Source organism: Plectropomus leopardus, chromosome 14, assembly GCF_008729295.1.
Source record: "Plectropomus leopardus isolate mb chromosome 14, YSFRI_Pleo_2.0, whole genome shotgun sequence".
Classification (NCBI taxonomy): domain Eukaryota; kingdom Metazoa; phylum Chordata; class Actinopteri; order Perciformes; family Serranidae; genus Plectropomus; species Plectropomus leopardus.
Genome location: NC_056476.1, coordinates 25,706,730 through 25,722,456, shown reverse-complemented (window position 1 = coordinate 25,722,456; position 15,727 = coordinate 25,706,730). Strand labels below are relative to the sequence as shown.

The window sequence follows — 15,727 nt, the reverse complement described above, 5'->3', positions numbered from 1 at the left end:
TTTGACTGGAAATAATGACAGCTATTGCGGTGGCTGCAATAGAAATAACCCTGCTGATGTTTTGAACATCCATCGCCTTGGTTCTTGGAATATTATCGTGAAAGAAGAAGTCGCGTAACTTCACTTTGTGGAAACGGTGTCATCTCACAATTATGTTTATCGACATTTTGAAAATAGCGCTTAAGTTTTGCGCAGATCTGTAATGGAAACCCACCTACAGATTAATTTCTAATGTTGGAATATAATCACGAGTTTCACCGCAGTTGGTGAGGGCTCCCATGATCTCAATGTTTGGTGTGAGTTGTTCATAAAACTCAGAGTCTGAGCTGTCTTTAGTCTTTTTTTTGTCTTCACCCTCTGACAAAATCAACCATGCGTAATGCTATTGTAAGCTTTTAGTCTTGGCTCATGCAAAGACTGAAGTTCAGCGACATAAAAATTGTCAACCAATAGCTGCGCTCTCTCCAGCACCAAACAGGAAGCAGCAAACTGAATAGACAGTAAACATGGAGGGGGCTGCAAGGAGGTGCAAGAATGTGAACAAGTCTCTGTTGAAGAGGAGGAGAAACTGACGGACCTGTAGAGTCAACAAAAGTTTAATTAGGTGTGTATCTGCTCCACTATCCAACACTAATTCACTTCTGAAACAATTTGCTTTCCATCCCCATGGTCACCTTTCAAAAATACTGCAGCTGACCAACAGAGGCTGCAAGTGAGTTGAGGGAACAAAATCAATCAATGAAACGTTTGTACGCAAATAGAGTTTATGTTTATTAATTGTTTTTAAGCTGAATTGACAAGAACACTGTCACATGTGATTTTTTTATCTTCTGTGCTTAGATAGTTGTTTTTGTGGACATGTAAGGACTTGTTAATATATTATAATCTTTAAAGGTAGTTTGGTGTAATATTTGCCACCCGGAGCAGAATGGGAAAGGAATCTAGTTGTCGTCTTGCAAATAGTGACCCTGCACGATCCCCAGTCTTTGCAAAATCTCATAGTGTGTGACCTAAAACTGCATCTTAAGATGCAAGAGGGTGTCAGTCTTTTAGTGCATGGTAGGCTTAAGGTACCATTTTCCAGCCTGGGATTGCTCCTATCTTCATTGTTTGCCAAGGTTTGGTGGAGCCTGAAATATAAACCTCAGCCTGGCCTTCAGACAAACTTATTTGGCACAAACATAATTTGACTCTTAGACCAACATTTATGTCTAAAAACGTATTATTTCTTAAGTATGAAATAGTACAGAGACCTTACAGCCAGTGAAATACCAAAAATTGATTTGATTTTGAAATTGATTTTAACTAGCCAGTTATCTTGGAAGTGGCGTCCTCGCTGCCTTCGACTAGAGCAAATTTAGTCGGCAAAATGCACGCTGGTATACTTATCTACACCAAGTTCAGACAAGTCAGCTTTTCTGTTTTCGATGAAAGAGGCAGAGCAAGAACACTCTGGTACATTCAGACTGTACTTGGCTGGATGTGGACTGAATTGTAATAGTCTGTGACCGATGACACTTCACAAGTCCATGAGAACACAAGTGCAGACAAGAACAGGTCTGTGATGGAGCCACCGTCTTTAAGTCTTACAGCACGCAGTGTGAATACTATAGGCTAAATGTTCATGAATATTGATATCCTGTATGTAGGAGGTTAAGTGAAACATTGCATATACATTGTATTGGTTGAGTTTTCATTTAGGCCCAATTGTGTTTGTTCACATTTTACTTCACACTATAACCCAACAACAGAGCAAAGGGGATTGTCACCGTTCTGTCTGATGGGCTTTGATGTTGCAAAATCTTTATTTAGACTAGTTTTTCCCAGATGAGACTAATCTCATCTGGGATTTAATCCAATGTTGACAGATGCTGGGATAGGTAAATTCTTATTTTCAATCCCCCATCATTTGGCGGTCAACCAGCAGATATTTGTTTTGCTCCTGTTCACTGAGCCTTCTTCCAAAACACATATTTCTCTCATCTGGCTTGAGCGTCTGTGTTGTAGTGTGGTTAATATTTATCTAGTGCTTTGTGTGTTTGGAGGTGGAGAGCAGGGCAGCTGTAAAAAGTGTTTGAAAGGATCTGTGTGCAGGCACCTGGCCCTGTGATGACTGGCAGAGCAGAAACCACAACAAGACCGAATGAATGAACCCCACCACTTCATTATCCACATTATACTTTGGAGATAATTGGCCAAACAAACCCTCACACGCCTAACACTCACTGATGCTGCCCTCTACCTGCCTCCCCCAATCCTATCCCCCTCCACAAACATCAGCACTCCCTTGCCGGCTCTGCCTGGCTTATTTTCAGATGGTGTCACCCAGGCGAGCAGCGCTCACTGACCAGCCACAGCTCCAGCATAGCCAAGAAGCCTTTGAAGTTTGCTCTAATCAGCACCGCAGCTGCAGAGAGCTGCCGTGGAGGGGGCTGGTGCTGGTGCTGGTGTTGAGTGGGGGGTTGGCTGTGTGAATGCAAATGTGACCAATATGAAAATGGATTATTATTCCATACAAAGCAGCACTGTGGGTATATATGCACCAGTCTAAAAATAGCGTTGGTTTATGAGTTGCTCATTTGAACTGCCATTGTGTCAGTTTTTGAAGAAAAGCTGTTGTTTCATTGTTGCTAAAATTGCATATTTTTTTTTAATACATTTTTGCTGAATATTCATCTACTCATCTAATTCAGATTTCCCTTCTATGTAGTGTAGTCTTACAGTAGCTTCCTGTTGGGATGAGGGATTTCTAACACCCTGAAGTCAGGGTGAACTGCTGGTCATCCCAAGAGACTCGCCTCACGTAAGCATTAGCATGGGCAGCTGAAGAGTAGAGGCTTGCTTCTGATATCTCCGCTGGACCAGCACAAGCCTGCAGCTGCATCCGAGTGTATTATGTGAATGACATCTCTCCTAAGCTTTGAATCACTCAGAGCATTTTCAAAGTACTTCTGACAGATTGTTGAAATTCAGTGAAACAGACCTGTCAGCACTGTTACCGTCTGTAAACACTGAAAATCTCTGGACTCACTGCCGCTTTTACAAACACAAGCTAGCACCAAAGGTTACAAATGTCATTCTAGCTGAGGTTAAGCCGGCGTTATCCCCATCATATTTGTGTTTCTGCAAATGTCTTAAGTGGCTGCACCCCGTAATGGACACTCCTAGTCCACGTGGACCACTCGGTAACTTGATTTAGGTTGTGAAGAGGAGCTAATGATTCCTCACCGCAGGTTATATTACAGTGAGGGTGCTACTTATCCAGGCACTAATGTAACCGCAGGATCAGCAGAGGACCACAGTCTGATCTGTTCCACACACTTAGGAGCTCAGAGACCTTGACCTTTAGAGTGGGTGTTCACTTCAGACTCACCCATTACTTAAGTATGGGTTTGGTTAGAGCTGCATTTAGACAATTATAAACCCTTCTCTGTAACCACTCACAGTTGGCTTGGTTTGGCTGGAAAAGAAAGGAATATTATGGGTTAACCTCTGCCATTTTTATGTTCCCTAAACGATATGGGTCCCGAAGCAAAGTGTGAGTGCTCACAAATGCTTTTAAAAAGCTTTAAAAATAGTTCATATACTGGGCTGACTGATGGTCCTTTTGCAGATGAATAGATGAATAGAATATGACTCTGTTTCAGGGCTGGGCAATATCTCCATACAATATAGATATCGTGATGCAAGAACAGACATTCTTATATTTTAGACATTGTGATACGGTATGTGATTATTTTTCTGCTTTTAAACCCAACTATTATTAAACATATGTAGAGCCCTTTATTCCGTTTATAGCTGCTGCACGAACGACAGTGGCAGAGACCACAGGACTCTATTTAGATCACCCTGAAGGTACTGGGTGACATGAAGACCACCCAGGAGAGAAGGGTGTGATGTTGTTGATTGTGTTTCTGATGGAGCTTCAGAGGAGACAAATGGATCTCTGTGTGCCCCAAGTCACTATCACGCCTCACAGTGGCAAGTCCATAAACCTTTTATGAGCTTCAAGGAGAAGTTAGCATTTTTATTGTTGGAGCTGAATACAGAAGCAGTTTTCTTGTCTTCATGCTTGAACTTCCACTCTGAACTGTTGTTTCAGCTATCAGAAAACTGTTGTGCAGTTAGTTTCTTATGAACTCACTTTTGGTCAGTTTGAAAGCTGCTGAATGTTGAATATTTATGGACTGTCAGCGTAATTCTAACATGTGTCCTGATGACTTGGTGTTATTTAGGAGGCAGGTCAGTTCTTCAGTTATTTCCTCTCTCGGTACTTACTCTGTGGTGCCGTCCTGTGACCCGGCATCCTCCCGGCTATCTTCATACTGATATAATATGAAGAGAAGCACATTGCCTTTAGCAGCTCACTAAGCATTTCTCTGATAAAAGAAATGGAAACCACAGCCTCAGAGTTTCATTCTACGGACAAAATTTACAATATTGAGGCTTGGATAAGTGTGATCGTCTCGTATGCTGGAGGAGGTTATCTTTTATGAATGACTTCACCGGCAGTAGATGGCAGGATTGTAAATGAGCTCCGGCAAACAGTCAAGAGGGGGCTTAATCTCTTGAACCTGTATCTGACACCTAGTTCAAAACCATGAAAACTATTTATTACAAATACCGCCATGCTTGATTTTAATAGTGGGTTTAGCTTAAAAGAAAATTTTACCCCCAAATTAAAAATACATATTTTTCCTCTCACCTGAGGTGCTTTTTATCAAACTAGATTGTTTTGGTGTAAGTTGTCAAGTGTGATATTGGCCATAGTGATGTCTTCTCTCAAATCGAAAGGAACTACATGGCACTCAGTTTGTGGTGTTTACAGCAAAAACAAAAAAAGGAAAAACTCTACAACAATGTTTCTTTACAGGAATCATGACCTGCTTACTCAAGTTAATCCACAGACCTTTTTGTGAGCAGTTTCATGGAGGAACTATTTCCTTTCTATTGAACTACACCCGCTTACCATAACACTGTGCAGAAGAAAGCGCTCATCTACTGCTGATTTACTGATTTACATCTCACACTGTCTCACACTGTCACAAGCATGAGTCCACACATTCATTTTTTTGCGACAGCCCATCAGAATTAAAACATCTACTACAAATTGATTATGTATTTTTGGAGCTGGATAGTTCATTCGGAGCACTGATAAAATGTATATACCGTTCGGTTATTCATTGCATTACACTCTAGGAGTGCAGAGCCTACTCTGGGCACAGATGGAGCAGCTGAACGTCAGGTGCATTGAAAGTAAAACTTTACTGTTCTTTTTTCATTCTGCTGGTTCTTAAAGTTTGCATTCACTGGCAGCAGCTGCTCCTCTCTTTCGTTAGTTTGATCTAAAAAGCTGTAAACATTATCGACCCTGCAAGTCATGAACTGCTGCTGAGTTTAAAAAAAGAACTGACCGTGAGCTCCACCCATACTGCGTTCACGGACCTGCAAAAACCTCTGAATTTAAAGAGGGAATATGAGCTGGGACACACATGCATTGTAAAAAAAAAAAAGCTCTCACCACAGATTCGCTCTAATTATGTATAAAAAAACTAAGCTTCTTGCCTATGAAAAAATGCACACCTACTTCTGCATGATGAGTTTTTCAAATGTATTTTTTTGGCACATTGAGCACCACAAGCTGAGTGCCATTTCATCAACACTCTGCAACTCACATCAAAACAATCCAGATTGATAAATAGCACTGCTGGTGAGAGGACAAATATGTACTTTTTATTTTTGGATGAACTTTCCCTTCAAAGTGCAAATAAGCGCCTGCATCTCTTCATACCCAGGTCATGTGTGTATAGCTGTGAAACCGCTGTCAAGAAGCTGTGAAAACTTAAAACCTCACAAACCGAAACTAAACAGTGTCTATAGCTCAACACTTCCTCTAGACATTTCTTAACAATAACAGTTGCTTCGCTGGAACATTTTAATTGTGAAGCTTCTGTAGAAGAGGTTGTGTTTGTAGCATATGTGTACTTTGCCCCAACATTTCAGGAGTCCTCAAACTGATATATGGGTGAAAGATATTTTGTTTTGTTTTTATTGCTGCTCAATGAAAAGATTATAACTCCTTTTTTAAACCAAACTGGGACTCTTTTCCAAATCCAAAGATGGCATCCAAAAATAACACATACCTTGCTGCCTTTTTACATCATGAGACAAAATTTAAAGGATTTATTATCAGTTGTATTTGTCTATATTGATGCTATTTTCTGTTATTTTAAATTTTCATTGATAATAAGTTTCTATTTTGTTGTAGTAGGCAGGGATAACTTTACTTAGCTTAAATTATTTTCAATTGAACGAATATTCTTATCAAATTTCTGGTGATGAGGCTTTTTATTTAATGTGTTTTTCATATATTTTGCCTTTGTTATTCTTTTATACTCATTTGTACAAAGCAAATATTTCTTTAATTTTTGGAGCTAAGTTGTGCGATTAACACATTGCCTGCTTTCATCTCACTTTACCACGTAGTTCAGATTAGCAGAACTATAACTTATTCTTTATTTTAGATAACAGTATGCTAACATGTTTCTAATTTAGTTCAGCCAGTGGACTGTACATTCCATAAGAGCGCTTGTTTTTGCCGTCCTGGCAAGAGAAGAAGTGAAAGCATGCGCTCTTTACACACACCCATGATGAGAATATGTTTTGGCTGCTGTTGTATCTAATCCAGCTGAGTCCACCATCCCACAAGTGGACTGAGACAATGTACTGACACATGTCTGACAGAATATCTCCCCGCCAGCCTTACAGTACAAGCGGCAGGGTTGTTTATGAGTTTTGTCACTGATGCATGTCTCTCATCTGCAGAGCTTCCAGAGAACTGGACGGACACAAGGGAGACCCTTCTGGAGGGCATGGCGTTCCAGCTCAAGTACCTCGGGGTCACAATGGTTGAGCAGCCCAAAGGAGAGGAGCTGTCTGCGGCTGCTGTCAAGAGGATAGTGGCCACGGTGAGAGACAACACACACCTATACACTTACCGTAGGCAAGACACACACACATAACTGGTATCCCTTAAACACAGAGCAACGAAAATCCCTTGTCAATGCACTCAAACTCTTCCCAGAAAATGAGTTTCTCTCAAGCACAAATAACATCTTTTCCCCCATCACCACCTCCACCACTTGGAAATCATCGTCATTCAGTATTTTTTTTCCTGTTTATGACCTGAATGACACTTGGGTAAAAAGTGACTGGTTGGCTGCCTCCCCCCCCCCCCCACCCCTGAGGCTCCGGCTGACATTTAGAAGAGGATGCAATTAGTTTGGACACTGTAGCTCAGTATATGGCTCAGCCAGCTTTATCATGGTAGAAACAGCTTAATGTTATTGGATCTGGCAGCTCAGTGGATAATGAAGTTAGCGGCGGCAGAGTTGTGGGAATCGGGACACGGTGATGTATGGAGGCAGAGGCTCTGATTGGGCCTAATCTGTTGGCCGCCCTTGGTGTCCCCCTAAAAAGGATGTTAGGCTGCTGAGTTGGATATTTTTTGGTTTGTCAAAATCCAGTAATAGAAACACTTTGCGTAAAGTTATATTTTGTCAGGCCATAGTTTTAAAGATCTCATTTGATGTCCGTTAGGATATGCGCATGCATGTTGTTAAACTTGTTTTCTTTAAGGGTACCTATTTTTAAACCAGGACCCTGTTTTCCTGCGTTTTTGTATGTTAGCTTAAGACACACCAAGCAGCAGTAAAGTGCGCCACGATAATTGCATTTTTCTGTGGCTAGGAGGCGTATTCATGTGTTTCAAGCTGGAAAAGAAAATTCAGAGCATTCAGAGCTGTAATTAACATAAATGCAAGGTTGACACTTAGCTAGATTGATTTTTCTCCCTGTCTCTCACTCACACTCTCTTTTTATCTCTTTGTGACCTCCACTCTTCCTTCTTCTCGTCCTACAAGGCCAAAGCCAGTGGAAAAAAACTCCAGAAAGTCACGTTAACGGTCTCCCCACGTGGAATCATCCTTTACGACAGTGCCTCCAACCAGCTGATAGAAAACATCTCCATATACAGGTCAGTGCTCCTCTTTGGACTGTTTGACTCTTTCCACTGTTCCTAACCCACTCTGTGTCCCTGACTCAGTCGGGCGCCCCCTGTTATGAAATACTTTCACCCTAAGGTTGTCCTTATCACCTGCAATAAAACAAAAGTTGTTTTTTTGCTCTCATCCATCACTGGATGGGCAGGTGTGTTACTTCAAGGCAGTGTAAGGTGTTTCTATATATCTGTGTGTGTGTGTGTGTGTGTGAGAAGAGAGCACTTAGTCCATCAGCAGTGTGTCTCATCAATCTCAGCTCTCTTGGGAGCATTACAACAGCTGTAAGTCTGATCTTAACACACATACACACACCCACAGACACACACGTTCTCTCTAGTAAATGCCCACAGATCTCACTTGCCTGCCACAGCCTGCACGCTCAAAGCTGCCTAACCTCCATTGGCCTCGAGCTTATGAGCCAAGCCTGAATCACTTTTCAAAAATTCCACATTTATGAGTCTGCATATCAAGGAGAGATGGGACTTTCCATCATTTTTCCAAGCATGAATAGGCTTATGCTGAATAATTTCTCCTAAAAGCTGGCAGATTGAGGACAAATCTCTCAGTTGTTGACAGTTGTCTGAAGTTATCCCCGAGCAGTCTGATTGACAAGTCGTCTACAATGACCATGTTTCTGGCTTCCCTGTGTCACCGTTGGGATGAACAGTTTCATTCCCTGCACCTGCTCAATTTTACATTGCCTGTCATTAAACAGCCGCTTCATGGCTGTTCAGCTTAGAGTAATCAGAACGGAGTTTATTTCTCCAGCATACAGGATTTATCTATATTAAAAATCTGGGCTCTACACAGCTCGGTCGTTTTTTTCAGATTTAACCTGAGAATTATTGCACATTAAAGTCCATCGAAGAAGGAGAAAAGCAAACGAACAAAAACGTCTTAGGTCAGATAAATCTGATATAATAAGTCGCGCATGTTGCTGTAAACAGCCAGAGTCACACTGAGATTAAAATTGAACTGCCATGGGCAACATCAATTTTGATTCCCTGACAGTTAGGATTGCAGCCTTGACTGTATGGAAATAATGGATGTAGATACAGTGATGTCACCCATTGGTTTCAGGCACTGAGTTTGGGTCTTTGACCATCGCCATTGTGGGTTTTTGGAGCCTGAAGTGATCGAGGGGTGGATCTGACCAAGTGACAACTTCTAGGGCTGAAAAATGACACTAATGCAAAAGTGCCAAAAACTGTAAATCCTTAACTGGCCACTTGAGGCTTTCTCCAAAACAGAGTAAATCAGACCCCTATGAAATAACCATGCTTATAAAAAAAGAGTTGAGGCAAATTTCAATATTCATAACAACTGTATTTGGGGTGTATTTTTTTTTTATAACTGACCCTTTTTCACTTTATTAAAGCCCAAAGTTACGCATATTTAAGAGCAGAGCCACATGAGTGACAGACTGCCTGCAATTCATCCCTGGTGGTCGCTACTAAACCCCCAGGAAGTGTGCCAGGCTCTGATGCAAAATTTAGATAGTGGTCAAAAGTGGAATTACACTGTCCAGGTCGGTAATGTGATACCCACTGGCCCATTCTCCATTGACTTACATTGGGAAAGAGATGTCTGTAAATCAGTAAATAATTTTTTGTGAGCGTTAAAAACCCCACACAACAACTCATTTCACTATCTAGATTTAAGTCATCCAGTTCAATAACATTTGGAAAGTCTAAAAGAGCCGCAAGCTTACTTTTTTTTAGACCACGCTTTAAGTGGCCATTAAAAGAGCTGCAGTCTTTGGCACAGCCTCAGAGGTTGTCTCTTGGATGCAATTGACAATTAATTAATGATTGATGTTCAGGTTTATGATTTGGTCTTCAAAACGTCAGAAAATATGGAAAAAAGCCCCTTGCAGTTTCCCCACAACCCTCAACTTATATTTGTAAGCAGGATTCAGTGAACATTTGGTGTTTCTGCTTAAAAAATTGACTTAAATGGTGCGGCCTCTAGCTCACCTGCGAGAGTGTGCGCCCCAAATGCCGAGGCCGTTGCAGCGGCCTGGGTTCAATTCCCGCCTGCAGCCCTTTTGCGTGTCATTAACCCGCTCTAGTCCACATTTCCCGTCATTCTAAAGCTGTCCTATCAAAGCGTAAAATCCCCAAAAAATAATCTTAAAAAAAAACTGACCGATTAATTTTATCCTATTGATTAATTTACTGATCCAGGGGCTTTCAAAGTCCAACACTGACCCAGAATCAGTTAGCTGGCACCATCAAAAGAATGAGCTATTATCAATACTTGTTAGCAGTGTCCTCATGGATGTTCATGTCACTGAATTACGTTAGTTCAGTAGAAAACTTTACCAGCATGATGATTCTCAGCGAAGTTAAACGTACCATCTTTTTTTTTTATGATTTCAAGCTGATTTATGGATGTTTATTCACAATGCACATGATGAGAAAATGTTACCCCCAAATGTGTGTATTAAAATGTGTATCATGCTTATGTGTTCAGAATCGATTGATTCTGAGAAGAAGTGGCCTAAGTATCTTAATTCCCTCCATGAGCTGTGTGTCACAGCTGGTGCTGCTGCTGCAGATGCTGGTAGTGTTGCTAAACAGGCCAAATGGGTGGGCCAAACTTCCTGTTGTTTTTAGTACACCAGTGGCAGACACCTGTATCTTTCACCACTCAGTATCTTTACTTCACGTCTCTCCCTCTGCCTCACAGTTTGAAAACCTTGGAACTAATCATCTAAGCTCCACTGATTATGTCTTCGTAGCAAATTTCACTTCACAGCAGCTTCTCTTTTATTTTATGCGCAAAAATTCCCAATGCACCACCTCTTATTTCTCCAATGCATCTCCAGTAAAACGCTGCACTCATAATGGATCCCCTCATTTGAAGAATATGAGGTAGAGCAATTAAAAGGCTGACTGCGTGAGGTGAGTCCCGCTGTGACCTCAGGATGGTGTGAAGACATAAAGCAGCTGGTTGTATCTCGCACCCCATTGGAGCGCTTCTCCCTGGACATCTGCTGAGAAGACGGACGGCCAATAAAAGAAATGGATTTGCCTAGACACCCAATTTCCCCGACGCCCTCCCTCCCAAACATTTGCCCGTAAATCTGTGTTGTGTTGTGCGGACCGCAGCTGTGATTCTTAAACCGCTCCAAACTTTTCCTCCCTCGCTTTTATTTAGTTATTTATTATATCCACACCCTGTATTCCTTAGTCATTAGTTAACCGAGTGTGTGACTATCCCACAGTGAAGTTTGAGCACAGTGCTGATGCTCGAAGGGGAAAGGAAGGACAGATGGCAGACATTCATTATAGCCTTTCTCCATCGTTTTGGGTCTCCCTCCCCAAATGGCTGGTGCACCCGTCGCTTTGGTATTAGGGTAATAACAGGATGATCAAAAAGTGTAGAAAAGCTATTTGTGGAGCATTACAGCTTAATTTAAATCCCCACTTTGCACCTGAGACTGACAAGCAAGACTGATGCCTCTCTCACACGCCACACCAAAATAAATTCTCTGAGCAGCAGACGACCTCCTACACCAACAAGTCAGGAATAGTCACCTCTGTCTGTGTGAGGCTTTGCGTGCACCTTACAGGGTCCAGGCCCAGTCTGAAAGCTGTAATTTAAAACTGTGTGTGTCATGGTTGTTAAGCAGGTGGACACAGTGGGAGTGTGATGTTCTAACTTGTTTGAAAAGCAGAAAGGACCGGCATCCCTTCGGCGAAACAGCACAGATGTCCACTGAGCACGTGTTCAGTTCAAATACACGACATTGTTCCGCTCTGTACCTGCACACAGCTGGGGTGTGTGTTTGATCATGTGCAGAGTGAGGAGATTGCAAGTGCAGCTGGCTTCAAGAGTGGCAGGGATTTTTTTTTTCTATGACAGTTTAGAGAAATGCGAGATTGAACAGTTTGAATCAGATTGCTGCACGGGCTTAAGGGCTTAGTGCAGATTTGCACAGTTGCACGATGGCCTAACTTGATCTGTGATGACTCTATTAGGTCTTATAGTTCCTATTAAAGTGTGTGCATCTGTGTGTTTGTTTTTTTTCAGAATATCATATTGCACAGCGGACAAGATGCATGACAAAGTTTTTGCCTACATCGTCCAGAGCCAACACAATGAGACTCTGGAGTGTCACGCCTTCCTCTGCACTAAGAGAAAAATGGTACGTAAATGAGTTTGTGCAACTATGTGTTGAAAAAATGTGTGCACTTTTAGGTTGTTGACCCAAAGTAACTTATTCATGTGAAAGACGAAGTTGCATGCTCTATAAATGGAGTTTGAAACCAACTACATCCAAATATTAGATATAATATGTACTGCTCCATTCATTTCTGATCTCTAATTAAAGAAATAATTGAATTTCATGACATAATTTTATCATAGGAAATTATTTATTATTATAATAATTTGCTTTCTTGTTAGAGTAAGATGAGAAGATTGGTACCACTCTCATGTCTGGTAGATACATGGGTCTACAGCCAGCAGCAGATTGTCTTAGCTTAGTGTGCAGACTGGAAAAAAAGGGACAAGAGGAAGCCAAAGACAACAAAATCCACCCATCATCAGCCTCTTTAAGGCTCACTAGTTAACACATCGTATCTTGTCTGTTTAATCCATACAAAAACTAAAATGTAAAAGCAACAAGTTGTGGATTTATGAAGGAGTTATGTGCAGAATAATTTCTTGGCAACCGAATGAAAAAACAAGATATAACATGACAGTTGGAGGGCTTTTCCATTGGCACTTTTGGCCAAGCTGAGTAAACTATGCTGTAGAGATTTCTGGAGTTGGACCCAAAATGCACCTCAGAGTGGGTAGTGGTGACATTTTGCCGACAGCAGCCAATCGCTGATATCCTTCCTTCTCACCCACAAACGGGCGTGTGCTGCACCTCTGCCACAGCACATCTCCAACATGTAAACTTGTTTTACCTGCTGTGCTGTGAGATGAAGAAACACTCCAAGCAAAATTATAGGGACCATCGTCAACGTAAAGCAGGCACTTTATCAGTTTAAGATGCACCTTAACCCTTTAAAACCCAGAGCAACGTCACTTGTCTTGTGCTGCTTTCAGATTCCTGTCACAAGTATTTCAATCTTTGGTATAGTCTTGTATTCATGTGTTTGTTATTTATTGTATTTATTGCTTATTAACTTGTGCAAATATTGGACTAGTGCATGTTCACAGCACCCCATTCATGATGCCTGGTGCAAATTTGCAAAATTGCAACTTTGCATTCAATCTGTAATCCTGCCAATGGAAACACTTTCATCACGTTTGGTGTGATGAACCAAACGATAAGCCATTCAGCTGCTGACTGTGCCTTTTACATTTAGCATATAGACATAAAAGTGATGTTGATATTTCCAACTTATTCTCATGTTCAATATAAATAAATGTAGAGTAAAATAAGGCTACAAAGAAGCTACAGATTCTTAATGGTGCAGGATTCTGCACTCAGGTTTTTTAATTCATTTTTTTTGCTCCTGGCATTCTGTGGAGAGCACTTTATGCAGATACATCATGCTGCAAAGAGACCTCCGAACAACTGCACCGCCACTTCACACTTTACTTGTATGTATGCAAATGTCCAAGTATTAAGTCAGGAGAGAGACGAGGAGTGAGAACATGAAGGGCGGGGAGGCTGTCGTCCCTCTCTGGCATTCTCTCCATCCCTGGAGGTTTGCAGAACGAGTGCACCACTCCCTCCTCTTCCTTCCCCTCACTAATTTAGTTCTGGCCAAAAGGCCACGTATCCTCCCAGTTACATAAACAACTCGTCATGGAGCCTACAGGTTTTTCTTCCTCCTCCTCAAGTGTCTGAAAAGTAACCTCTTTCTGTTGGCGGTCACTTCCTGTTTTTATCCCGGTCGCAGCTCCTCAACTTCCTTGTAGTTTCCTGCATATGGATGAGATGCATTCGAGTATTACTCATCTTCCTTTTATTCTTTCACGTTACGCCCCGGTGTCTTACTGTGTGTGTCTCTGCTTCTCTCCCAACAGGCCCAGGCGGTAACCCTAACAGTGGCTCAGGCTTTCAGAGTGGCGTTTGAATTCTGGCAGGCAGCCAAGGAAGGTACGCATGGTCGCCCCCGACGACCAGAGTGTGACGGACGAGTGAAAACGTTCTTCCCTTTCCTCCCCCACTGTTGTTATTCCCTCCATTTGCTGTGTACACCCTTTATCTTTCTAACAATGATGCTGTGCTTTAGGTTTCCTGCACAACAGGAAAACATAAATTTTCTTATATCTTCCTGGTCTTGGCCTTGACATCCTCTAGAGGAGTCACGTGAATTACTGGAGAACAGTCAGCGTTGTCCTTCTCACACACTCACATACAGTAGAGGAATGTCGCCATTGATTGACCCTCACAGGGGTTAAATCATCAGCAGAGAGACCTGTTTTAGTGTAGTGACGCCTCTTTATTACAGGCAGCTCAGTCATGGTTAAAGACTCATCTAGGTATCGACATGGGGAGGGGTGGAGAGGAATTAAGGTCAGCCTGGACCAGAGGTGGGCTGACTGGAGGTAAATCTTCCCTTTTCCCTTTTACAGTGAGAATAGGGCTCAGATGTGTGGGCGCTGGGATATATTTCATCTGTACTGCAAAAAATGTTCCTATCCTTCTCATTTTATATTTATATTTTTCTGTTTTTATGTCAAATTTGGAAAGCATTCAGGCTCTTTACAGAGTGGTTCTATCTGTGTTCTTTTAGGTGTGTTTTTTTTTTAAAGCTGCTATCAAAAATTGGTGACACAGGTTCCAGCGCTGATCTGCACACACATCTCCACCCTCCCACACATGCTGTTTGCTGACAGTTCAGCGTGGAGAGAGTAAAAAGCGTTTGCTTGGAAGATTGGAGGTGAAACATGTTACTATTAAAAGTAGGGCTGTATGTAATCAACCAAAGAAAATCTTTCTCAAATTCTGCCTAGTCTTCATACAGTCCATTGGTCAATGGGGGAAAAATCTGCACGTATCTGTACATCAACAAAATCACCACAGTGCACTTAATGCACTCTACCTGGTGGCGTTGTGTTCAACCAAAGCGTTCAAGGCTCGACATAGACACTTGCCTAGAGCAACTAAACTCTGTGTTCAGGCAAGTGAGTGTAAAATAAATGTGATTTCTACTGCATTGTTATCCTAAAATGCACTGTGCACCGTAACGCTTTTTCACCTGAGCTGCGTGCGCAAGTCCGTCCCACCACTAGGCTAATGTTAGCTGTCCGGGAGCTCCAACAACTCTGGTGTGATCATATCTCTTCCACAAGCTTTGTATTCCAGCCTTAAAGCTGACACTGAATGTCTTCTGTGATAATTTATCTGTTTTCTGATGAGTAAAACGCTGAGCTCTTCACTATCACCAACTGTCCAATGACAGTGGAGAAGGGGTTGGACAAATACCAAAATCAACCATCACAGAGAACAAATACAAGAGTTAAACAACATCAACTATCATTTCCAGCTGAGAAAAGGAATGCTTTGGTGAAAATTTTGAAAATTACAACATGTTTTTTAAAATTTTTAATTTTTTTTAAGCTGCTGTCAGGCATTTTAGACCGTGGCAATCACAACAACAGCCCGCAAAATCCTCAAAGGAGCATACGGCTTGGGAAAATAAAATTTTTAAGCCAGAACATACATACTTAAGCCAAAATTGATTTTTTTCCCT

At 41.7% G+C, this 15,727-nt stretch overlaps 1 protein-coding gene across 2 annotated transcripts in view; it reads left to right on the top strand.

Annotated features, from left to right (window-relative positions):
* ldlrap1b (low density lipoprotein receptor adaptor protein 1b) overlaps positions 1–15,727 on the top strand; it is a 47,098-nt gene that overhangs the window by 16,107 nt on the left and 15,264 nt on the right. For both annotated transcript variants that reach the window (XM_042500573.1, XM_042500572.1), the window contains exons 2-5: positions 6,826–6,968; positions 7,923–8,035; positions 12,099–12,213; positions 14,055–14,127. In XM_042500573.1, coding sequence (XP_042356507.1) covers positions 6,826–6,968; positions 7,923–8,035; positions 12,099–12,213; positions 14,055–14,127 — 444 coding nt within the window. The remainder of the gene's footprint in view (positions 1–6,825; positions 6,969–7,922; positions 8,036–12,098; positions 12,214–14,054; positions 14,128–15,727) is intronic.